Raw genomic sequence first — 24,489 nt, 5'->3', positions numbered from 1 at the left:
CCCATTGAGTGCTCTACCTCGGGCCATCGTCGCGATTTACGGGGACGCCGAGCTCCCCAAGATGCTTAATAAAGTCTCGCCACGCCCTGCTCTCCGGACGATTAATCAATGAGTTTTTTAGCGCCCTCATTCTTTTTGGGCGCCCCTCAAAATTTTCGTATATATCTTCGGTTAGAGCAGAGACAGCGCGCCGGACGTCTTCCGCATTCGCGACAATGCCCCGTTGAGGAAGCATGCCCGCGAGAAGCGTAGCGAGCTCCTTTTGCTCATAATAAAAGCGCTCCAAGGCGCGATCCGTCGCCCGGTAGGCGCGGGATTGCATTAGGCTCCGCGCCGTATCCTCAAGTGCGCCCCAAAGAGCGTCTTGGGACACTTCCTCCCCAGGAATCAAAAAAGAGGGGGCCGGGGGGGCTACTTGGGACGGCCCAGCTTCAGAGAGGGCGACCGCATTGGCGGGCGGCACAGTCCCTGATTCGATGAGCAGCGGTGGAGCTGAAACCCCCCGTAGATTCGATGGTCCCGCTACCTCCATTTGATACCCGCAAAAGGGGGAGGGCTCGCGATTTGCCCCCGATATAAGGTCCCAGGGTGAGAGACGAGGCTCCATAGGAGAAGCTGCCATGGGGGATCTATCCGGTACTACCCGAGAACCATAATCTTTCCTAGGAACAGCTTCCACAGATATTTGATTTAAACACCCAGGTGCAGCATCACATTTGACACCTGACGAAGGTGCAGCCCAACTATGAGGTACATCAGCAGGTGTTACAATAATACGTATATCACTTTTTTCCGGTACAACCACTCTATTGTCCACTATTCCTTGGATCATAGGTGTTGCTACGTCTTGAAATCCTAATTGCCATGATTTCAATGCATCAATTGTGAGGAATAGCCATTCTAGAACAATCATTTGGGTTGGTTCATTCTTTAACTGCTTTGCTCCCCCCAAAAAAAAGAAGAGAGACTTGTTCTTTCTCTCCCAATTCAGGAAGACGTGAGTTGTGGTTGGTTGTTGACCAACGGAAAGCATGGGAGAAAGAAAAAGATATCGTGATGTAAGTCTGTCTAGACGGAGTGAGAAGCTGTGAAGCTTTCTCCAAATACCAACTCGGCGAACCAAAGATCGGAGAGGACATCATTGAGAAAAGGTGCGGGCAAGGTCGAGGGCGAATCGGTTGAGGTGTTAAGGGCGACCTCGTGGGTCGACAAGGAAGAAATCTAATCGATGATCTCTTACGCAATTTATAAATGCCTCTCTTTTTATGCATTTCGTTGAGATCAGAATTCGGGTATGCTTTCATTCACATCTGATAACTTAAGAAATGGATTGATGCATAGATCGGACCCTTCCCTAAAGCTATTGACCGAGTCAGGCATCTATCGCTCCCATCTCTTCTCTCTGCCCCTTCACTAACTACGCGCATACTTACTTTCGATCCGGCGTAGTGAAACAGTAGCTAAAGAAGAAGTACGACTTTGATGTGTTAAGAATACGCCTCTGGTTCTCAACTTAATCACCCTCCACCCCTCATGACTCACGCACGTCACACTGTCTAGATCTCTAAATTTCACATTGAGGAATTCCTAACTCTGTCCACAAAACTGGAATACGAAAAAGATCCACAATGCCATCATTGTATGGCCAATAGTAGTACATGGCTTGACTTGGCATCTTTCCTATCTTTCTCTTTCCCCATAGATTGATTATATTTAACAACACCGAAAGCGATTCCATCACAATGATATCCCTTTGGTTTGGTTGGGTAATGGCTCGCATCTTTCCCGCCTTGTTCGGTTTCGGTATCCAGTAGCGGGACATGGGCGAGAACTTGAACGTAAAGCTCATTAGCTTAGTTTTTAATTCGCCTATTTCTTGACTGGAGTGCCTCTCTTGATAGAGCGGTTTCATCTCCCATAGATAATCCATAATTAAGGCATAGTTTCGTCATTAACGGCATTCGATTAACTTCTTTTCCGTCAAGGAACTTATCCCGAACGCTTTCATACACTGTTTTTCTGACATGGGTTGACATCGCCTTAGATTTACAGTCCCTTCATTCGCTCCTCATTACCGGAGCGGTATACCAATAAAAAAAATAAAGAAAGGGTATCCTGCCCCTTCCTAAATCTCGACACCCCGAGGAGGATGGGGCCCCCGTTCGCTAACCCCTTGATCCTTTCTTTTCTTATTTCTTTTCTTTATTATCTCGTTTTATTCCCTTAAGAATAATAGAGATAATCAGCTCTTTAGTTGAAACTGGCTGCTATCTTCCTAAACAGGAAAGGGGGAAGAGCTTCTATTGAATTTCTTTGAGTAAGGGCTTTCTGAAAAGGCGTAGCTGCAATTGGGCTTCGGTTTGTACTTGAATCGATCTTGCCTTGGTGTTGCCCGAAGGGCAAGATTGACCTTTCTCCTCCGTTAACAGACTAGGCTAAGAAAGCAGAAAATCCCGATCTTCTCACCATTTTTTTCTCTTTGCTTTGAATAGCTATCGTACTCAAGGGATGAAGGAATGGATGCAGACTAAGAAAATTTTTCAATCGGTTCAGATTTAGCATTCCTAAATATAGGACCTGCAACGGCAGAGACTTTTTGAGCTCTTTCACTCCGTTAAATAGTTACTATGTTCGGAATCATAGCAGGAAAGACGAGCTAAGCTTGAAAACTTCTAGGCAACAAGTCTTTGATTCGATTGATTTTCACTCTTTCATCCAAAAACTCTAACTAGTCCATCAGCCAAACCCTTCCCCTATTCGTCCAGTGAAGAAGTTAGGCATATGTAGCAAAGGAAGCAGTCCCATGCCTAAGGGACTTTTTTTCAATGGAAAGAATAGGCTTGGGCTCACCATCCAAGCTCCCTCCTAGAACGGAAATTGGGCTGCAGTTCTGTCTTTCCTTAGAATCAATATCGTAGCGTAGAGTAATCACAGAAGTCAAAGTCAGACAAGAGTTTACTAGGATTTTGAAATCCGTTGATTGAATGTCTATTACACTTTAACATCCTAGGAAGTTTTAACTGTTGTTTCATACCAAGGGAATTCTATAATAAGTGCATTTACCCTGAATCAAGAAATCCCAAGATCTCTCGAGAAGAGGAAGAAGAGTTGGCAGAGATTCTCTCAACAATAAAAAAGAAGAAGCAAGAATATAATCATTGAATTTCAATGCTCGGGCCGGGGAAGCTTTATTTGATGGCAGCTAGATGGCTCTGTAGCCTTTTCCGGGGTAAGGAAATCTTGATTCAAGGGCATGATGGAATTGATTTAAGTAAGAGTTGCTCCGTGGGAAGAGATTTTCTCGATTGTTTAGTAGTCAAGCAATCTCCGAGAAGAGTTTAGCAGGGAAAGCTGCTTTTTTTCTACTACTTTCATCGGAATTGGCTTAGTGTTCATTTTACCATATCTTAGTACAAGTACAAGGAAGCGAAGGCGACCATGGGAAGCTTTGCTTTGGCTTTGGTTCGGTTTTCCGAGGGTGAGAAAAGAAAGATAATATCAACAGACCAAAGGAAAACAACTGAGCAAGATAGATGCCACTAAACTAGCTACTGCCATAAAGAATTAAAAGATTTCGGAGTAGTAGAAGTAAACAGTTCAACTTATCCCAACCCCAAAGGGAATCCAATCCAGCCTTGGAAAGAGGTTCAGCTAGCCCAATGTTAGTCGGACTAGGAGCGTAAGCCACTCGACTGTCAGGAGAGGAGCGAGGCTAGGCTTGAACTGAACGTGGGTAGCATTTGAACGCGCGGAGCGAAGAGCTTTAGAGGGTAGGGGCGAGCTTTAATTGAAGCAGGGAGTCAATTAACAACGAGGCCGTAGTTTACTAATAAGGACTATTGCGACTAATATAGCTACCCTGAAGAGAAGGAGGGCCACAAACAAGAGCATATTTTTTAGATATCCCCACAATTAGAGCTATTAGCTTAGCTGGAGTTTTGCTTGGTCGGCTGAGTACGGAACGCTAGCTCTCTCTACTTTAACACTTCGTTTACTGCTGGCCCGGAGTAAGACGTGCCACCTTAATGCACTAGCCAGTTAGAAGGATTTGAACTCTTACTGAACCGGCCTTCGAGACGAAAGGAACGAAAGCAGGCAACATGAATATGCTACTTCCTGCGAGAATGCATTATTATAATGGTTTGTCATGTTCCTACTCTAACTCCTGCGAGAATGGCCCTCCCTACTACAGACTACGCTCGGAAAGTCGGTGATAAGCAAGAAGAGAAGAATTTGAAAGAAGAAAGATGAAGTCCTTGCATGAGAACCACACCTATGAGTTAGTAAAACTACCCAAAGGAAGAGGGGCACTCAAGAACAAGTGGGTGTACAAGCTGAAAAGTGAAGAGAATAGTTCACAACCAAGGCAAGATTGGTTGTGAAGGGCTTCAATCAGAAACAAGGCATTGACTTTGAAGATATTTTCTCACCGGTGGTGAAGATGACTTCCATTAGAGCAGTTCTTGGTTTGGTTGCAACGATGAATTTAGAGGTTGAGCAGCTTGATGTGAAAACTGCATTCCTTCATGGTGATCTTGAAGAGGAAATTTACATGGAGCAACCCGAGGATTTAAACAGACAAAAGCAAGAGGATGCTTACTATAGAACAATAGAAGAAGGTAGTCCCTACAGAAAGAAAAGGCCAAGTCCTTCATGGAGACCTAGGATTCTAAACCTTAAAGAACTACCTGTAAGTTAAGGAAGTAGTTAAAGCGAAACTGTTAAGGAGTTCAACTGCTTAACCATAGGTTTAAATATCCTCGACCATAGGGAAAGGAGGTTCCTAAGGGTAGTTTCTTTCTTAAAGGAGGGATTAAGATTAGCGTAGCGATATGGATTAAAGAAAGCCCTAAACCTTAACCTTATTTCTTACCTTAAAGCCATAAATAACAACATTGAGAGCTCCTTATGGTTAAATGAACGTAGTGAATGTAGCTATATCATTCAATAACAACCATAAATAAGACCCTTAGTAGCTAAAGCAGTCCATATAGTTGCTAAAGAAGCTAAATAACAACCATAACCATCAATAACAATCATAAAGCAGTTCCTACATAAAAATTACAACATTATAAAAAAGATTTTCTCCCCTGCTGGTGTGCTTACTCCACTCAATAGTTCAGAGGTCGGTTTCTACTCCAACTCGTTTACCGACCCCAACGAGCCACTATGTACTCTTAATGTTGGGGCACTACTGGTCGAGATCTTTCTTAACTTTCCACCTAGCTATTGACTGGAGCGGGACGGGAACTATTGAAATCAATTAAATAGAAATAAAAAAAAAGGTGAACTCATTAGGAAAGATGCCAGGATTATACTCAAAGAATAGCAGCGGTACTCTCCGAAGTAAGCCCTGAAAATAAAGGTGCTTCACTATGGTAACCAGAACAGAGCCTCGGCCCCAGATGCTATGGAACACCTTTCCTTCCTTGCCAAGGGCAGCTCCTCGACCAAGCAACCAATTACCACCCTAAAACGTAGCCACTCACCCGGGAATAATTCCTGCTCAGATCTCAATCCTAGACTTTTTCTCTTCTACGCCGTCCTTAGGCAAGCTCGGTTGTAAAGGGAAAGGCTCCAGGATTACAAGCCATAATCTAAAAAGTGAATAAACCCGGATACGAAACAAAGTTTGTAGGTTTACGAGTTCCATCCAGAGAAGGCATGGATTCTAACGGAGGAGAGCGTACAGGGGTACGACCGGATAAAGTCGGGAACCGTCGGGTCCGCAGATTCTTTAGAGTGAAGTGATTCATGGGAAGAAGAAAGGCACATATAACTGAATTCCGCCCCTACTTCAATGTACTCCCAAAGACCTTGAGGCAAGAATGGGCAAGTGAGGTCATATATGGAAGAACCAACACAGGAAGGAAAGCGTACTTCTAAAGGGAGAAGTCAGTTGATTTCACTCGCCAGCTCCTTCTTGGCGGCGATTACAAGAAATTCCCTGTTTCGGTTGCTTCTAGTTCAAAAAATAAAAGCGGACTACGCAGTAAGGCGAAATGAGGCCACCCTAGCCCATTGAGTGCTCTACTTACTTTACACTGGGTTCATATATAAAGAAACTAATTAAAATAAAACAAGCTTACGAACCAGTCCTATCCCAATGTCGGCAGGTGCAGTTAAGAAACGTTTCCAATTTCCCATAGAATCTCGGGGGTTTTCCTAGCCACTATAAGGGGGGTGGGTTTGAACCTGTACCCTATGAGATTGGGAAGAAAATCAAACTACAAGCAACTACAGTAAGGGAGGCACGGTCCAAGAAACGACCAGGTACATAATCTCACACTTGCCCCTCTTGGCTGGCATGGGTCCTTTAAGGCACAGGTCAACTAAACGATAAGTGTGGTCGTGATGGTCCACTTGAGACGCCACTACTCCCATGACTATCCGAACTGAGGCAATCTTTTGTCAGGTGCAGGGCCATAAGTCAAGGTGACGAGAGCTGACCTTGGACCATTAAGACTGACGGTTCGATCCACCAGTGGAAGAGTTGAAAACCTACTCCTGGGTGACATGAAACAATCGACGATCTACTGCTCCCTCATACACAGGAGGATCAGCCGAAGAATCGCGATCTATGGCAATTTTGGTTTCAACAGAAGGTCAGTTCAAGTCATCTCATTGATGCTTCTTATCACCTGTCACAACTCTCGAAAAATGGCTCTCTTTTTTAGGCTAGGTTCTGAAAGAATTCCACTTTAGACAAGTCTAGCAAAGCAGCCTGTTATGCCAATACAGAATCCATCTTGAAGAAGACAGCAACCTAGTTAGTGGCAAACAGTCAAAGAAAGTGCCAATGGAGAAGCACGAGCTATCTACTATAGTTCCTGTCTTTGTCAGTGGAACAAACAAAGGCAAAGGAAGAGGGAAAGGGAGTCGGAAATCCAGAACAACATCAATGGGAAACAATGCAACCAAAATGGCCAAGACACCATGATTTCCAAGCCTAGAAAAAGGCAACATGAAGGAATGCAGATCGATGAAGATGTTGCGTTGCCTTGTGACAATAAAAGAAATACAAATGATATGGATGCTGAACAGGTGGAGGGGACCAACCTTGATGGGTCCTCCAAATCCCTACCAACGCTTCCTCTAGACAGAGTAAGGCCAGCCGACCCTGTAGGTATCTCTCTTTTTCTCCAATTCTCAGAGCTGCTTCCACCAGAAACCGTTCTTCCACCTCTTGGCTCCAACTCAAAACAGAGCATAACGTTCCTTCCGCAACGCAAGGCCGATATGTTTCGTAGCAGCCAAGGATGAGTTTGATCCATTAGGTTCTTCGATTTGTTCGGATATACTACTCTATCTATGGCTGCTCTTGTTAATAAGGGCAATCGTTGAAACCTTTATTTCATAACCTTCTGGCTTCTTTTTCTTTACTATCTCAAAAAAGAGTTCTGTTAGGTTCTTAGTAGCTAGCAGTGAAATGTTTCCTCCCGCTTGTCAATTAATCTTTGGACTCGTAAATGGTGGGTGTCCTATTCAAAGAAAAAGTAAATAAAACCGCTTCTGGTCTAATTCTTGGGCAATCATTGAGTTGGGGCCTACTATAAAGTAAACCTCAGCTACGTAGCACATTAGCTTCTTCCATTCATTCGATCCATTAGGTTCTTCAATTTGTTTAGAGAAGAAACGAGAGACAAGAAAACATCTTTGATTACGATTAAAAGGAACAATCTCAAATGGACCAAGATCAAATTTCGGGTCATTTCTTGGTGAACATGATCTGCCATAATCTCTTCGATCCCTTCATTTATGTGCCAGAATAAAGAGATATTTGGTAGGAAAGTGGAAGATACTTTTTTGTATATGAAAATCAAAGGGAGTGGGAAAGCTGCTGTAATTCTTTGGAAAAGCCCGATTCTCTTTGTCTTCGAGCTTTCATTCCTCAATCCACTGTTTCGTTCCTTCATATACCTCCCCACCAATAGATAGAGACAAATGGGAATAACCGAACCACGTCTACAAAATGCCAGTACCATGCAGCTGCTTCAAAGCCAACGTGATGCTCCTTGGTCAGATGACCAAGATATTGGCGAATACCACATATGATCAAGAAAAGAGTACCTATAATCACATGAAAACCATGAAAGCCAGTTGCTAAGAAAAAGGTAGAACCATAAATACTGTCCGAAATAGTGAAGGGTGCTTGATAATATTCCATTCCTTGAAAGCCAGTGAATACTAGAGCCAGTGAAACGGTAGCTACTAAAGCGTAAACTGCTCGTTTTTCCTTCCCCGCGAGTATAGCATGATGAGCCCAAGTTACGGCAGCTCCGGATGAAAGGAGAATAGGGGTATTAAGAAAAGGGATTTCCCGAGGATCTAAAACCCCAATCCCTTTTGGGGGCCAAATACCTCCGATCTCTACCGTAGGTGCCAAAGAAGAATGAGAAGAAGCCCGAAAAAAAGCAAAAAGGAACATAACCTCCGATACGATGAACGGAATAAAACCATATCGAAGTCCTAATTGTACAACTTTGGTATGATGTCCTTCCAACGTGGATTCACGTAGAACATCGCGCCACCATACGAACATGGTATATAGGATAAATATGAGGCCCAAACTGAGAAGTGTTGCACCCCCTTGAAATGGGTGCATGTACATCACACCTCCTACGGTGGTTGCCAAAGCTCCGAGTGAACCCGAAATAGGCCATGGACTTGGATCTACCAAATGATAAGAATGCCTCTGAGATTCAATCATAAACCACTTTGCCTCGGTTGTATGTAAACCCCCCCTTCACCCCCACCCCCTAAAGTGGTAAAGAAGGGCTTAAAATTTATTTTTTTCTATCTGACAGGACAAACAAATAGGAAGGGATGGTTCTTTCATTGCATTGATAGAAGTCTAACTAGAAAAAGATCTCTCTATTACTTTGAGAAGAGAATCGTTGGTTTGACCGACGAACTACGTGGAAAAATGGACCTTCTTTCTTTGATTTTCAGCAAGCATTTTTGGAAAGTCACAATTCTATTCAGTTCGGTTTCGGAAAACTTGCTGGTCGCGGATTAGTGCGTTCCGCGCCGCCGGCGTCCTTAAATCAAAGGCGCAGGTTGATCTCTCTGGTTGAGGCTGCATTCATTTTGACACGTGGGAAGGGCTTACTCTCCTAGTGGCTCGGCTTGGTCTCGCTCCCTTCCCGCACTATTCCTCCCCACTAAAAAGATTGATAATCTCAATAACCTTTCTGAACGTCCGTCTTCGCGGGGCGATTTGAAAAGGGGTATATCTTTCTTGTAGTGCCTTCCATTCCACTATTCTGATCGAGAAAGAATCTCTTCCTAACGACCAAGTCATAGTGAGATTAAAAAATGATGCTTCCTTGGCCGTGTGGAACATGGATTAGCATTATGTCATTCCTACAAGTGATCACCCATCCAGGATTGGAAGAAGTGCTATATGAGGACTTCGAGATCAAATCTAATATGTTTCTTTCCATTCCTCGCGAGCCACTTATTTCTCCGAAACAAGAGATCAAAGTGATTTTCCTCCTTTTTCCCAATAAGTCGACGGCGTTACACCATTGGGATACTTCGAATAAACTAGAGTACATATAGGATACACCGGTGCTAAAACCTTTTCTCAAGATATCTTCCAAACTGTTGGGGTCGTTGCTCCGGATGTTGTTCCCCCGGTGTGAAACCAGTTGGTTCCGTAGTTTTAGAATTCTGCTGATCCCAAGTACTCCATCTCCATCATTGCATATGGGAATATAGAAAGTAAAGAGGAAAAGGCATGACCAGAAGAATTGTGTGAAATAAGTGAATTTATCCAGTTGAGGCATTCTTGATTGAAAAAAAATGATTCCCTCCAGAAAAAAAGTAGTTCTTACCTTCCTGTACGAGTAGTGAAGAACTATAGAGAGCTGTGGTTGGTTGTTGACCAACGGAAAGCATGGGAGAAAGAAGGAGTCACAGCCAGAGATCAAAATTATGAATTGCTCTCACCACCCGGAATGCTCTGCCGAGTGCCATTTCTTGCGATTTGGTCCAAAAAACTATCTAAGGTACGTTCAGAAAGCACGCTCGCCCTAGTCGGGTGGTTAAAGAGGATTGTCCGGATTTCGTGTCTCTTTATTACAACACTAATCGGGTTATATCCATCGTGCACCAATGCTGCTTCTATCTTTTTTTCTACCAGCACCTGCTTTTCCAGGATCCCCAACAATACGCAGTTATCCCGCCAAGTGTTTCGACCCATGAAATACAACCCTAACCGTAGATGAAGTTCTCTCGTCCGAAAAGCATCGCCCATTAAAGGCCGGTATAGCTGCGGAACTTCCGGCGGGATTTCATCAATCTGCACTGGTGCCCCTTGGGGAACACCGGTGTCGGCGGGAACCTCCGGATGTAAACCTACCGCCGGAGCCGGAGAAGAAATTCTACCGTCGCAGGCGGCTACGGTGCCGTTTAAGCACAACAAAATAAAAATCATATTCAAAGTAAAAGTAAAAAAAGAGAGAGGTGGCCTGGCAGGCAAAAGCTCTATTTCCCTTTTTTTATGTAAAGAAAAAGCGCCAACGCCAATAACGAGGGTTAAGCTTAAATACAAATACATAGTTGAAACATTTATTACTGTGTGGACCATGGGCGTTGCCCCATATTCATATTCAACCGGACTTAAAGTGAAATACAAGTTTTTATAAAAATCATAATCATATGGACTTTTTCTTACTATATGAAATCCACACTTTGACACCTAAGATTCCGTAACGAGTAGATACTTTCGCAGGAGCATAATCTATTTTCTGGTTAAATACATTACGAGATGTTTTTCCATACTTTCCGCATTCAGTTCTAGCTATTTCTGCGCCTTTTGATCGACCTGAACAACATATACGGATCCCCTCAACCCCTTTTTTCATTACTAATGGAATATCCTTCACTATTTTACTAAAAATGGAACGAAATGATCTTGTTTTGTTTCTCAGTTGAAAAGAGATGTCTTGAGCAATCGGAGAAGCACTTTGATAAACAGATTTGATCTTGACCGACTCAATTAAGGTATTAGTGTTTGTTCTATTAGACAACAAAGATCGCATTTTTTTCACTTCGTTCAAATAAGAGTTGTACCCGCACGGAATTTGTCTGTTTCTCAGTATGATCTCTATCATCATCTCTATTCCCCTTATCAATTCTCCTATCCTATCTAGGTCTATGAATTTCTCTATCAATTCCATTACCTTATCCTTACCCATGAGGTTCCAACATTTGATCCTTAATTGACCTAGGAGTTGTTCCCGGGCATCCTCAAAAAAAAGGTTATTATACATCCCAACCCCATCCCTTGGAAAGAAAAAGGTAGCACCGAAAAAAGGAAAGAGCGGGATGGTGGTTTTTGTTGTTCCCGCGAAGCGAAGATCATTCGCTTGGCGAATGAAGCGGGTCAACCTCTTTTTGGCTTCGGCCAAACACTTTTTATCGCTGGTCGAGCTTTCTACAAACAAAGCGATGCGAGAACGTATTCTCTTATCTAAGCTTCTTCCCTGTGCATTCGCTCCTCCCATCGTAGATGGTTCAGCCACGCCCGGTGCCACGAAATGATTGAGAACTACGACGGGGTCGAAATGCATTTGGTTCTTTGTATTCAATAAGTATTGCATGACCGAATAATTGAAGGAGGGGCGCACTGCAGGGAGGGTCCTTTTAAGTAGATGACTCGTCGAGCCGTCGGAGCGGGACTTCTTTGGCAAAAAGAACTTGAATAACTTAGTTTTTCTGAAGGGGTCGTCATTTTCTATCAGGAACGCTATGCCATTTACAACCCCGGCGTATTTCGGATGCTTGAAGGCCCTGCTGACCCGAAGTGATTTAGAAAGATTCTTCTTTATCGATGGTGATCGGTCATGGTATCCATAGCGTTGCTTCTTTTTCGGCCAAATCCTAATTTCGTTTTGCTTCTCCCGGTCGTCGAGCCTGATCGACTCGACTCTTTTCCCGGACCCCCGGCCTCTCACTTCGTTTCGTTCTTCTTCTGTATCGCCGCTTGAATGAAGACACCCGATCGGCCCGACTTTCCCAAATGCCCACCACCGGCCCTTCTCCTTTCCGGGTCTGGATTTTTCGCGTCGTTTCAGTCGTCGTGGTCGACGGGGAAGAAAGAAATGAATGAATGTTCTTTTGGGAAAATGTAGAATAATACACGTACCGAGACGAAAGCCAAAAGTAAGTCTCGTAGGTGGACGTATGGAACCGAAATAAGACCTCAGATTGACATCTTGATACACTAATTTACCATAATAATAATCACTAAACCAACTTGAATCTGAACTACGATTAAGATCAAGTCTTACCGAAATCGGATTTCCTTTTCGTGCCATATGCGCTTAGACTTTACTTTACCCCTTTTTATTCCCGGTCCAATATTTGTTCTCGAAAGTCTTCGTTTTCGTTGCTCTAAGGTACACCCGAGCACCTTTTGGTGATGCGATGGTTTGATCCTCACTTGAAGCCTTCAAACAAAGAAAGCACTTTTTCACTACTATATATACTAAAATTAGTTCATATACGAGATTTCTGTTCCATTCCTGCCGACACTAACTATATATAAGACCACTATAGTATGATGGACTAGGCGTCCCCAACTGCTACTGTTTTTGACTTCCCAAAAAAGGTCTTTGGCAATCTCAATCCTATTCTTCTGCTTCTCCGTTTGGATACATGGTAACATGTCCCCGCAAGGGAAAGGATGATGGGCGAACTCTTTCGAGCGGGGGTAACATTCCGGTCTTAAGCAAAGCCGTCCTGCCTGTACTGTTCAGTCAGTTGCATATTGGTAAGCATGATTGTAGAAATACAAATAGGCGAAGGATACTATACTAGCCAGACCGAACGGAGGGTTATATAACTCAAGTCTACTGCGGGCACGGGACGGAAGGATTATAGAATACTCCACTTACTGGTGGGACTTGCGAGGGGCGTGCCTGTCGATCCGGATGGCTGGCTGGTCAGGCCGAGCCAACGGTGCAACTCGATGATTTGTGGTCTTGGGACTGGAGTTCCTTCGCAGGGCGAGGGCAGTGCCCCCATCCCGCCTGAATTCCTTTTGCATTATGGATGACAAGGCGCCTTGTATGTGCCGGTTGTGAAGGCAAAGTAGGAGCTAGTATAATGGTTTCCGCCATGCTGCTGAAGAAAGGCTTGCGCAAGGGCCAGGAGACGTATCTGTCTGCCTTGGTGGTACAGGGGGGTCCGAGCCATAAGCTCTAAGGGGAAGAAGGGTGAGGTTAATAAATGTTCCAGCTAGGAATCTCTGTGGTGAAGATGTTTTCAAACTAGTGGAAAAATGTTTTGATCATGGGCACATTCCTGATGGTCTTGGCAGCACACTGATTACCTTGGTGCCTAAAGTGCAGAACCCCCTCTCTATGGCCCAATTCAGACCAATTTCCCTGTGTAACACCATCTACAAATGTATCACCAAAATCATTGTCAACAGACTGAGGCCTCCGATGGGTAAACTAGTTAGCCCCTGCCAAGCAAGCTTTATTCCTGGAAGGCAAATCACTTACAATATTGTCATTGCCCAGGAGGTTCTCCGCACTTTCAGAAGAACCAAAGGTCGAAGAGGATTCATGGCTTGGAAGATAGATCTTGCCAAAGCCTATGACAGATTAAAATGGAGCTTCATTATCACTTGTTTGAAGGATATTCGAATCTCTGGGAAACTTTTGCGCTTAATTGAAGACCTCTGTTGACTTCCAAATCATTCTAAATAAGGAATTTACTGAGAAATTTAAGCCTGCTAGGGGTGTCAGACAGGGTGACCCCCTGTCCCCTTATTTGTTCCTGCTATGTGTTGAAAAACTCTCTCAGTTGATTCAAGCTGCTGTGAATTGTGGAAAGTGGAAACCTGTTAAGGTATCTAGGAGGGGCCCTGCTATTTCTCACCTCTTTTTTGCTGATGACATAATTCTTTTTGCAGAAGCCTCTAGGAAACAGAAATTGTGCTGAACTGCCTTGAGACCTTCTGTGAAGCCTCTGGGCAGAAAATTTGTTTTGAGAAATCCCTTTTTTTGTGTTCTCCCAACACCCATTCTGACATTGCTACTAATATAAGCTTGATCTGTGGGTCCCCTCTCGCTAAGGACCTTGGCAAGTACCTTGGTGTCCCCTTAATTCACTCCAGAATTACCAAGAGTACTTACAGGGAAATTGTTGAAAAGGTGCAAAGTAAACTTGCCTCTTGGAAGGCCAAATCCTTATCTTTAGCTGGTCGTGCAACCCTGATACAGTCTGTTACATCTGCTATTCCCATCTATGCCATGCAGACAGTCAAATTGCCAGCAAGTGTGTGCAAGAAGGTGGATCAACTGAATAAAAGATTCTTATGGGGAGGTTCTGCGGATAAAGCCAAGGTGCACCTAGTTAAATGGAGCCAGGTTTGTTGTCCCAAAGTCAATGGGGCCTAGGCCTGAAACAAATGAATGCTATGAACTCGGCCCTTCTTGCCAAAGCCAGTTGGAGAATGATTCAAAGGGATGAGGGCTTATGGGCTAAGACTTTCTCTGAAATAAATTTGAAAGATGTTGCCTTGATCCCCAATACTCAGATAAATGAGGAGGAAAAAGTTGCTTATTTTCTTTTCTATCCGATGGCCAATGGAATGTTAACAAGCTGAGAGAGGTGCTACCTAATGATATTGTGGAAGAGATTATTGGGATCCCTGCTGGACTTATTGATTCTGATGATGATAGATACATCTGGCAGGGTTCGACTAATGGAACCTTCTCTGTTAAAACTGCTTACAACCTTGCAGCCTCCCTTGATGTACAAACTGACTGGGAGGGAAGCTTCCTATGGAAAATACAACTCCCACCCAGGGTGAAAGCTTTCTTCTGGTTGTTGGGGCAGAATAAGCTGCTTACAAATGCTCAGAGGTTTAGAAGATCGATGACCAATGACCCTACTTGCAGTCACTGTGGATGCACCTGGGAAGACAGTATTCACTGCATGAGGGGCTGTACTAGGGCCAAATCTCTTTTGGATGGTCTTGGCATCCCTCCTTGGTCAACTCCTTTAATTTGCCCTTAATGGCTCAAGGTCAATCTATCTTCCAACCAAAAAACCAGGTTTCATTTGTGTTGGGGTCAAGTTTTTGGTTTATGTTGCTGGTTCCTGTGGAGGTGGAGAAATCTTGAAATTTTTGACCCGGATCAACCTCCCCAGATCTGCATTTGGAACTATGCCAGGGAATGGCGACTGGCCACTACATCCTTGCATTCTAAACCAGCTCGAGTTGAAGCTTATCTAGCTTGGGATCCCCCCCCCCCACCAAACTGGATTAAGGTGAATATTGATGGTTGCATGAAGGGTCCCAGCGGATCTATTGGTGCTGGTGGTCTCTTGAGAGATAATAATGGGAACTGGATTTCTGGGTTCACTGCCAACCTTGGGAAGGGCAAAATTATAGCTGCAGAACTTTGGGGCCTTTTTTTTGGATTACGCTTGGCTTGGATGAGAGGTTTTAGATCTGTTGAGGTGGAGGTGGATTCTGCTACTGTTGTGACTCTTGTTAATCAGCAGGATAATTCTCTCCATCCTCTCCACACCCTGATCCGTGGCTGCCAAGCTTACTTGAAGATGGACTGGCATTGCAAGCTCTCCCATATCTATAGGGAGAAGAACTTCTCTGCAGACTACTTGGCAAGCATTGGATTGACTTATGACCTGGGTTATTTTGAATCGCAAAGTCCTCCTCCTGGTTGTATTCCTTTTCTGTTTGAAGACTCTCTTGGGTATGCTCGACCCAGAGAGGTAATTAGATAGTTTCTTTTTTGTTTTGGGCCATTCGGCCCCCCAAAAAAAGAAATGTTCCAGCTACCTTTGTTTGCATATGGATTCGCATGGATTTCGCGGAACTAGAGAAAGATACTGCCTCTAGAGATGAGATTCCAAAGATTCGATCCGAAGCTCTCTCTATCGACTCCTCCTTCCCCGGCATAGAAGATCAGATCAACGAGTTCTGGTGTAAGCCCTTCCTTCTTCCCTAATCCAAGCAACGGCAATACAAGGCAGAGTACCGCCTAGCTTCGGATGCTAGTTCAGAACTTTTGATAGAAGGTTTCCCGGTTGCATTGGTTAGTAGATCCGGGGGGTGTTGATTCATTCTGCCTCTCTCCAGTTGCCGGCTGGTTTGGGTCTAGGCAGAGAAAGACAGATTTACAGTTCTGCGCCCAAAGAGAGAGATTAACTACGGAGACTAAGCTGCCTCCTCACCGCGAGGATTTGATCCATCTTTCATACTGACACCCGTTTACTAAACTACTTGAGCCCGCACCGATGTTCGTTCATCACAGTGATCCGGGATCAGAAAAGGTTTGGAAGACATAATGCTTCCTCTGCTCGTCATTGATCGAATGAACTGCTATTCCTGAACGTGGATGCATGGGTTAGCCATGTTCCATTGTCGCCTGAAGGGCCTAAAAAAAGAGCTAGAACAGGAGTTTAGTGGTCCTGTAATAGGGTTGGGTTGGTTGGGCGGAGCTCCCGGACGCCGACCCGCCCCGCACGCTGCCGATCGGGGAGTGGATGAAAGATGAGTTAAACTGATGTTAAGAGAAGAAAAACAAATATAAAAATGTTTATGGTATCGCGCGAAGCGCGGGCGAGGAATCCTCCTTATTTTCCGGATATGTTGGACCCTTGCTCTCAGAAGAATGACAGGACTAGAGTAAAGAACGTAAGTGAAGTGCATAGAATTCAGTGCGGTGACGTGAAGAAAGGGAAGGGACTATCCCTATCGGCCAATGATAATCAAAGGCACTCAGCTAGAGCGGCAAGCCAACCAACAGAGAACACATAACTGAAGAGTAAGAGTGTCGGGGTCAACAACTCCTCTACCTAGCCTGTACTAAACTTAATTTTTGTCGAAGTCAAAGTGCTGCCAGCAAGCTCTATGCTTAGCTTCAGGTAGATAGAGCCGTTCCCCCACGTGCATCGGGTCACTTCTCCTAAAGTGTCCTCCCCCCTCACGTTCCCAAAACGATCGAGTACCTCCATTCTCGGAGAGGTAAGAAAGTCTCGGAGGCGAGTGGGTAGGTGTTCAGTGAAGACGAGGTGACGGACTAAGCGGGACTCTTGATCAATAGACCGCTCATGGCTCAGATCCTTATTTATAAATTAAGGATAAGGAGAAGATAGTTACAGTAAAAAATTTAAGAAAATGTGGGCGAGCATAAGCCGCAGTGACCGACTGACCCAATGGCTTATGCTCGCCCGAAATATCGTAGAAGAAGTTGTATTTATGTTGTTTTTCAAAACAACTTCCGGCAACACCCTCTGTCGCCGTTACAGAAAGGCTCCCTTCCCTTTTTGCAAAGAAAGGTCGAAGACGCAGGCATCAACGAATGCAAACAGGTGGAACGCCCACGGCTTCGAGATAAGGAGTTCAAAATTAAATTCCGTGTAGTCAGGTGCGCGTGCTAGACACTTTAAGATAATATGTTAGTCTTGTGTGCGATAGGATGTCCTGTGCCCGAGACGCACAAGGTATACTGATTTCTGAAAGGCCTAGGCCCAAACTAACAGACTTTCGTCATCACCATCATGGCAAAACATCTGATACCCTCTCTCAAGGAGATTATTCCCCAATTTCCGAGTAACAAACTCCTTTTTCAGTCCTACTCTCCTCGTTCTCTTGAGATAGCATGCCAACCGAAGAGGATCCTCGGGCAAGCATAATGGACGAGTCGCAGCCCTCAACAGGTTCATATCCAGATCATCAGACAAGTGTCGACCTCTTTTTCAGCTCCTGAAGAAGAATACCACATTTGAGTGGACGTCTGACTGCGAAGAAGCCTTTCAACCCCTCAAAAAAGATCCCGGTAAGCCTCCTATCATATCCACGCCGGTCCCCCACGAGGTCCTAGGTCTGTACCTAGCAGCAACAGAGTCCTCAATTAGCTCTGTCCTATTCCGCTGGGATGGGGGACAGGAGAAGCCGGTCTACTTCACCAGTAAGACCTTATTGGACACAGAGATGAGGTACTCTAAGGTCGAGAAAGTTGCACAAGGATACAGTCAAGAGTTAGGTCTGGACTATGAGGAGACCAGTTGTTAGGCACACAACTGCGAGGCTTATCTTGGCTTTAGCTGCTACAAATGGTTGGAAGCTTAGACAGTTAGATGTTAAAAACCGTGGAGAATGAAAAGAAGAAGTCTACATGAGGCAGCCTCAGGTTTTTGAGGATAGTGAACATCCTAATTTTGTTTGTAAGCTTCAAAAGTCCTTATCTATATGGACTTAAACAGGACCCAAGGGCGTGGAGAAGTTCACAGGCTTGAACTTTAGGATTCAAGGTTTACCATCTTAGCTTAAACACTCACATGAAGCTATAGGGGTTCTATTACTGTATGTTGATGACATTATAATTACTGGTTCTGATGAGAAGATTCCACAATCTGTTATCAGTGACTTGGGTGAAGTCTTTGAGATGAAAGACAGGGGTGCCCCCACTTAGGGTTGCGGATTTCTTATATTATAAGAAAGAAGGTAGCACCTTTGTGAATCAAGGAAAATATGCCCAGGACATCGTTGCGAGTGCAAACATGTCATCCACCTTCACTCCTCCTTCGTCGGCGCCTTCGTAACCTACATTACTCACTTCGTTCGCAACTCTCCTTTGTAGCCGTCGGTGCGTCGCCTTACTCACCACCTCCTTCGTCGGTGCCTAGGGCCAATTTCTATCAATGCCTTCCCTACGGCCGTGTCGCATTCTGCAACAATTCTATTCTACCTACGCGTAAAATTTATCATGGGCATTTTAGGTCAGAAAAGGGTGTCCGGTCCGACACAATTCTAGTTTACCTACGTGCGAAACGACACTTTCTTGTTTTGCTTCTTTACTCCATAGAATGGACAGACATACTGATTGAATTGGGGCTACAGAAGATACCATGACCGATTGGCCTTGTTTTTCCATGTTCAGCTCGGCCCCCTCCTCCACATCCACGGAACTCCCGCTTGAACATAACCGCTGCGTAACCTTTACTTAATAGCTTTTATTTCATAACCTAGGCTCATATTTACCCACTTTCGGCAATACGAATCATAATCGATGGTGAGAAGTGGAACACCTCCTTCAGACCAACTACAGAGTAAGCTTCTACCGCGCCCAATAAGGGCGGCTTATCCCGGTTCTGGTTCCCTCCGTGCGTGTATCCATCCTTTGATCTCATCTGTATATCATTTCTAGTACTACCTTGTGCTATTTTTAGGCTCCACTGAGTCAGCTCGTCCACTTTATGTTATAGTTGCAAGCTACCTATTATCGTCGATCAGCAACCTTCTCTCACAGTGGCTTAATGAGAATTTTGTATGATAATTGTGTGACGCCATGGCTTCGCCTTTGACGCTTTCGTCTTGTTGTTTGGTACAGTAATAAGCAGATCTGCGAAACCTCTTACCCGGATCTTACCATTTGCCTTCCTGTTGAGGTTGAATTACGTGGTATAAGCAAGCGAAGCTTCGCTTGTAGTCCCCATCTGTTCCCAATAACTAGCTCAGTTGCAGCAGAGGGCATAGCGGTTCTAAAAGAAGCTATTGAGTTGGCTTCTTGATTGAGTTGGCTTCTTGAAAGAGATGATGGAAGCAGAATAAAGTGATAGGCGGAGTCAGATATTCGACTGGAAGCCTCATACCGATATGAGATTTATACTCTAATATTCAATTTCGTGTATGGGGCATGCACTTGTTCCACTTTCACGTTGGTCAAGCTACTATAGCGGAATGTAACCTCAAGAATCCACTCTTTTTTTTAATGAAATGCTTTTTTTCTCAATTTACCGTCCTTTTCAATAGACGTCCAGTTAAGATTCCGGCTGGACGAAAGCATAAATTATATAGAAAGTATGCCCTATGCTTCGTGAATAAACCTAGGTAAAAGCGAAGTTGTCCATGTCAGGGCAGTGGGAATACATAGTTGGAGCTACGAGTTCCAATCGATTAATAAGACAACCGACTTCGATCAAAAAAATGAAAGCTAGCCGAACCAAAGATGTTGCAGGTTACCAAACCATTAAATCTGAGTGAATCGAGGCGGCGTAGACATTAAATCAAAAGTCTAGTGAGAGCGCATCGGAGAGTGAGAGTGATGAAGAAGATTTAGGCCTCAAGTTCAGACGGATGAATCGAGTATGCCAGAGAATACAAAGTGTCGGGAGAGGTTATGAAATAGACGAATTCGTGGGGAGATAACATGTTATCTGAGAATGCGTCGTTGTGAATAGTAAGTGCTCGGGGATGCTTTCTATCAGAGAATGCAAATAGAATAACCAACCCACTTTTGCTGATAAAGATTCACAAGAAAGTCAAGTTATTCCTCCTCTTCCCCAATCACCATCCGAGTAAACTCTTCGGGAGACCAGTTTGATGGCAAGCCCGCCCCTATTTCCTTCATCTTATCTTGAAAGAAACTCGAAATATTATTAAAGGTTTCACTCTGAAAGTCTCGAGAAGAAGCATCCGAAGAAGAACCCTCGGAACCATGTGGGCAGCTCTGTGAACAACTCCTCTCTGAGGGAGAAGATTCAGAGAAGGAAATTTGAATCCAATCGTCAGGATCAAAATATGTGGGTTGCTCGGGATGCAATTCTGATCCATATTGATAGATCGCGAGTTGCCGTCTCATTTTTATTTTTTTTTAATTCTTCTCTGTCTGCTTTGGTCACAGTTTTTGGGGTGAATAATGCGGAACTGAAGTCTTGTTTTACGCGAAACTTCTTCGGCGTTTTGAAATTCGAGGCGTGTTTCGCCATAACTGAATGGGATATTCTATTTGGGGTTTCTTCCCAGAAAATATATATATACAAAAGTCCCGAAAGCTGCAATCAGAGCTGCAGTCGGAGCTAGAGACGAGGAGCTAAGCGTCTAGGATGACTCACACCGTCAGTGTTCAGTCATCACGTATGATATTTCAACCTGGCTGTTCCTGATTGAGTTCTTTATTCATATTATATATTAAATTTTCTAGGATATCCGGTTTCGCCGTTGAAGGACCTGTTCTAGTGTTGCAAGCTAGGTCAAGTAATCAAGCTAGGTTCAGTCTTTCAGAATCCCTCTCTCCTCCAGTGAGAAAGAAAGTAAAGTCAAGAGGGAGAGCCGAGACTCGAAGAAAGCTTGGAGTGGAAGAAGGGCGTTATCGGATTTGAAGCGCTGAGTTACTTAAGCAATTCTTGTTATTGTTATTCTATCTTAGAAGTAGTGCCTATATTGTTTTGTCTTTCTTTTTCCTTTTCTTGCTGGGTTTCAGCGAGCAGCCGCGATCCCTTCCTGAGCGGCCCTCTCATTCTTGCAGTTGTTAAGGTTAAGGCCCTTCCACTATTAAACCGAGTCTTGCAGTTCTCTTTTACGGAAAAGCCATCGTATACACACGGAACACTAACCTTATCTCGAAGAAAAAAGGGCTTTCCTTTTATCAATCCCTATTCCTGACTAAAGATAGGGAGAATAGAATAAGGTACGACCTAATTCTAATTACTTACAATCAATATTTCTTTCTTTGTTGTTCAATGAATTCATGTCTCTTCTTTTTTGGCTGCTCCCACGACAAGTTTTTTCGGTATTTACATAATAAAACTTATCGTAGTGGCACTCTTCGGTCCGTTAAACCAACTCCAACCAAAAGTTGGCCCTTAACCAAAGACGAGATTGCACAACTTCAACATTCAATCGTACAGCGCTGCCCATTAAAGGTAGCGGACAGCGACGCTGACGGATTAAGTCATAACATCTGAGCATCAGACCATATTTGTGAAACTTACTTAAAAGGTCTTTCCGATCAGGACGTAGACAAACCGCAGGTGGATCTAATAGTTGTTCCAAAGGTAAAGTGAAATCACAACAGGCTTCCTCATACCACCGGACATATCGTACGAGAGATTCCACCCAATATCTGAGCATGACTCTCTCCACGTAGAAGTCCCCTTCTTCAGTGAGCTTACGCTCCAAATCATCCCGCACAGACAACAAATACTTGTCATCTGGACGACACGACTCCAAAAGAAAATACCGCACCATACCAAGGTGATAGCAATTAACTACTAACCCATCTGGAAAACCTAACCAGATAGGAAACGGTAGTGGTATGATTCCACCAGGCGGGAAGGCCACAAAAACGTGCCTATACCAGTGTAGGTTATATTGAGGTTTTTATTCCTTAGCCGAAGCTTGAACAAACAACTTGACTTGCCCAATCAAAGGAGTTTGCAAGCTGAGGCAAAAATGGCCGATAGTTTGGTGTTCTATTGAAGACAAGATTCTTTCTTGCCATCCAAATAAACCAGAAAAGAAAGAAAAGAAGTCAAGTTCAGTGGGCCGAATCGAAGTCTTCCTCCTCACGCTTTCTACTAGGTTAACAGCTTCTGCCTATAGGCCCGTCTTTGCGTTTAGGCTGGATACATTCCTTTCAAAGCGTGATAAAATCATTGATTTAAAGGTAGTTTACTTGCTTAGTGCTTGCGCTAAGGGCTTATAGAAAGAATTTACCTTGGTATGACCTTATCTTCTCCATTTCTTGGTGCAACCTCTCTCTTTTCTTCGGCATAGCGACCCTATTCTCCATTGAGTGTTTCGTACTTCCTGAACCCGCACTTGCGACTTCTTCAAAGTGATTGTATTCGGCGGCATAATTGTATTTTTAACGACTTTATCACTTAAAAGATTGGATTTTCGCCCAGAAGCGGTTAATGCACGAGGAGATAACGGATTTTTGGATCCACGATTTAGCTTTCATTTAAGGATTTCTTGTCATGTCATCAAAAAGGCATGATTCTCTTTCTTGGTAATAGGTGGAAGTCTTCTTTTTCCGTAACCTGAATGGATTGGTACGGTATTCAACCTAAACAGGAGTGGAATGGTAACAGCAATGGCGTTAAATGAATGCTAACATTGGGCGGGCCGCCAATAGGCTGAGGTGTAAGCCCTTTATTGGAGCCTGGCCCTGCAGCTCAACCTGGGAAGTGCGGATAATCAAGGTAGAAACCTCGCTGTCAACTGGATGTTTGGGACCCCTAGCCCTCGGAGAGGATAAAGAGTAGAGTTGTTTTGCCTTTGACTCATTAGCATGAAAGAGTCTGTTCCCACGTAACTTCAACAAGTTTCATTCTTACTCAAAGACCGAGCTGGGAATAGAAGAAGAAGCCTATAATTCTAATTACCCAGATCAGTTTCAAACTATACTCTAATAGCTCTAGCTTAGCGTAGGGAAAGACGCTAAATTACTAGCGGCAACAAGCACCCTTAACGTTTAGGCACGGAAGCAGAAGCCTGAAATAGATATTTTTTCTTCCCCCCTTTGACCTTAACCGATTTTTTTATTTCTACTAAGCTTCTCATAGGAGGACTCTTTTATTTAGAGCTACTGGAAAAAGGTACGTAAGTACGTCCCTATTCAACCTCTTGGGAAACTTCATTCGGAATTTGCGGGGTAGGGACAGTTTCACTCAGCTGAGACCAAGAGCTTCTTCTCTTTCATATGCTACATCGGCCACATCCTTTGAAGAATCCGAAGATGAATCTGGTAACCTTGCATCCGAAGTAGCGATTCCCTTCCTCGCTCAGGAAAGTAAGAAGGAAAGGCATAAAGCAAGTACTGCGAACCACGAGATTAGACAGTTGTGATTGCGCTTTCACCCATGATGCTTTGGGCTAGGATGCTAAAGAGATGGCTATGAGAGGGTGCCTGTAGTAGCTTGACAGTAGGAAGAGTCTAAAGGCCTAACCGCAGCTATTGAATCAACTATTCTTATTCAAGCTTTCTTGACGTCTTTCTACGCGGAAAGCTATAGATTCATAGATCGGTCGTTCCAGATGTGATGTTGCAAGCCGCCGATCAACGCAACCAATATCTGACGCGAGGCCTTTATACGATTACGATAAAGATCGAGTCGATTAGTCAGCTTTGCCTTGTTGATAGGCTAAAGCATAGCAGCTCGAGCCCAAAAGCTCTAACCTCTACATATCGCCCACTTCCTTGACTTGCTCAGCGGCCAAACAGGCTCGAGAGAAAGCGCTCCAATCCGCCTCAACACGTCACACCGCCTTTGGTGGGTGCCTTCGTTATCCTATTGTGTTTCTCCCTCTGTATTATGCTTTTGCTTGCATCTGTTCTTTCTATCTCTTTCAGATGATGTATTTTTACCAGTTGCATAGCTAAAAATGCACTTTATCAATAGGGTAATCGAGCTTCGTCAATAGGGGTTCATCGCGAGGGTGAGGTTCTGAGCGCAGCGAAGAAGTGAAGAAAGGTTCCGCTGGGTGTCTGTTGCTTCATTGGCTGTCCCTACCCACTCTTTTATTTAGGTTCAATAGCCTTCAAGTTAGTTGCATCGGATGGTCCTTCTGAACCTTGATCGCGGAATCAGATTGCCTAGATGAATATGGTGAACAGAAAGGGAGTTCAAAACCTTCAAGCTTAGAAAATGAAAACCAAAAGCAACAAAACTCATAACAAAACCTTCGAGCCCTCTTCTCTATCGATTCAA

General features: G+C 44.1%; 5 protein-coding genes across 5 annotated transcripts; 1 reads left to right on the top strand and 4 right to left on the bottom strand.

Moving 5' to 3' along the window:
• Positions 1-7,580: 7,580 nt before the first annotated feature.
• sdh4 (succinate dehydrogenase subunit 4) lies at positions 7,581-7,985 on the bottom strand. The gene has a single exon. The coding sequence runs from the start codon at positions 7,983-7,985 to the stop codon at positions 7,581-7,583; it is 405 nt and encodes a 134-aa protein (YP_010438157.1).
• cox3 (cytochrome c oxidase subunit III) lies at positions 7,913-8,710 on the bottom strand. Its single transcript has one exon. It carries the CDS (start codon positions 8,708-8,710, stop codon positions 7,913-7,915), a length of 798 nt encoding a protein of 265 aa, YP_010438156.1.
• A 601-nt stretch (positions 8,711-9,311) lies between these two features.
• atp8 (ATP synthase F0 subunit 8) lies at positions 9,312-9,791 on the bottom strand. The gene has a single exon. It carries the CDS (start codon positions 9,789-9,791, stop codon positions 9,312-9,314), a length of 480 nt encoding a protein of 159 aa, YP_010438155.1.
• Positions 9,792-10,661: 870 nt separating this feature from the next.
• Positions 10,662-12,326, bottom strand: rps3 (ribosomal protein S3). Its single transcript has one exon. The coding sequence runs from the start codon at positions 12,324-12,326 to the stop codon at positions 10,662-10,664; it is 1,665 nt and encodes a 554-aa protein (YP_010438154.1).
• A 2,986-nt stretch (positions 12,327-15,312) lies between these two features.
• Positions 15,313-15,774, top strand: rnaseH. The gene has a single exon. It carries the CDS (start codon positions 15,313-15,315, stop codon positions 15,772-15,774), a length of 462 nt encoding a protein of 153 aa, YP_010438153.1.
• Positions 15,775-24,489: the final 8,715 nt, after the last annotated feature.

Source organism: Malus sylvestris, mitochondrion (genome assembly GCF_916048215.2).
Source record: "Malus sylvestris mitochondrion, complete genome".
In the NCBI taxonomy this organism is placed as follows: domain Eukaryota; kingdom Viridiplantae; phylum Streptophyta; class Magnoliopsida; order Rosales; family Rosaceae; genus Malus; species Malus sylvestris.
Note: the sequence above shows the minus strand (reverse complement) of the source record. Positions and strands in the feature narration are given on the sequence as shown.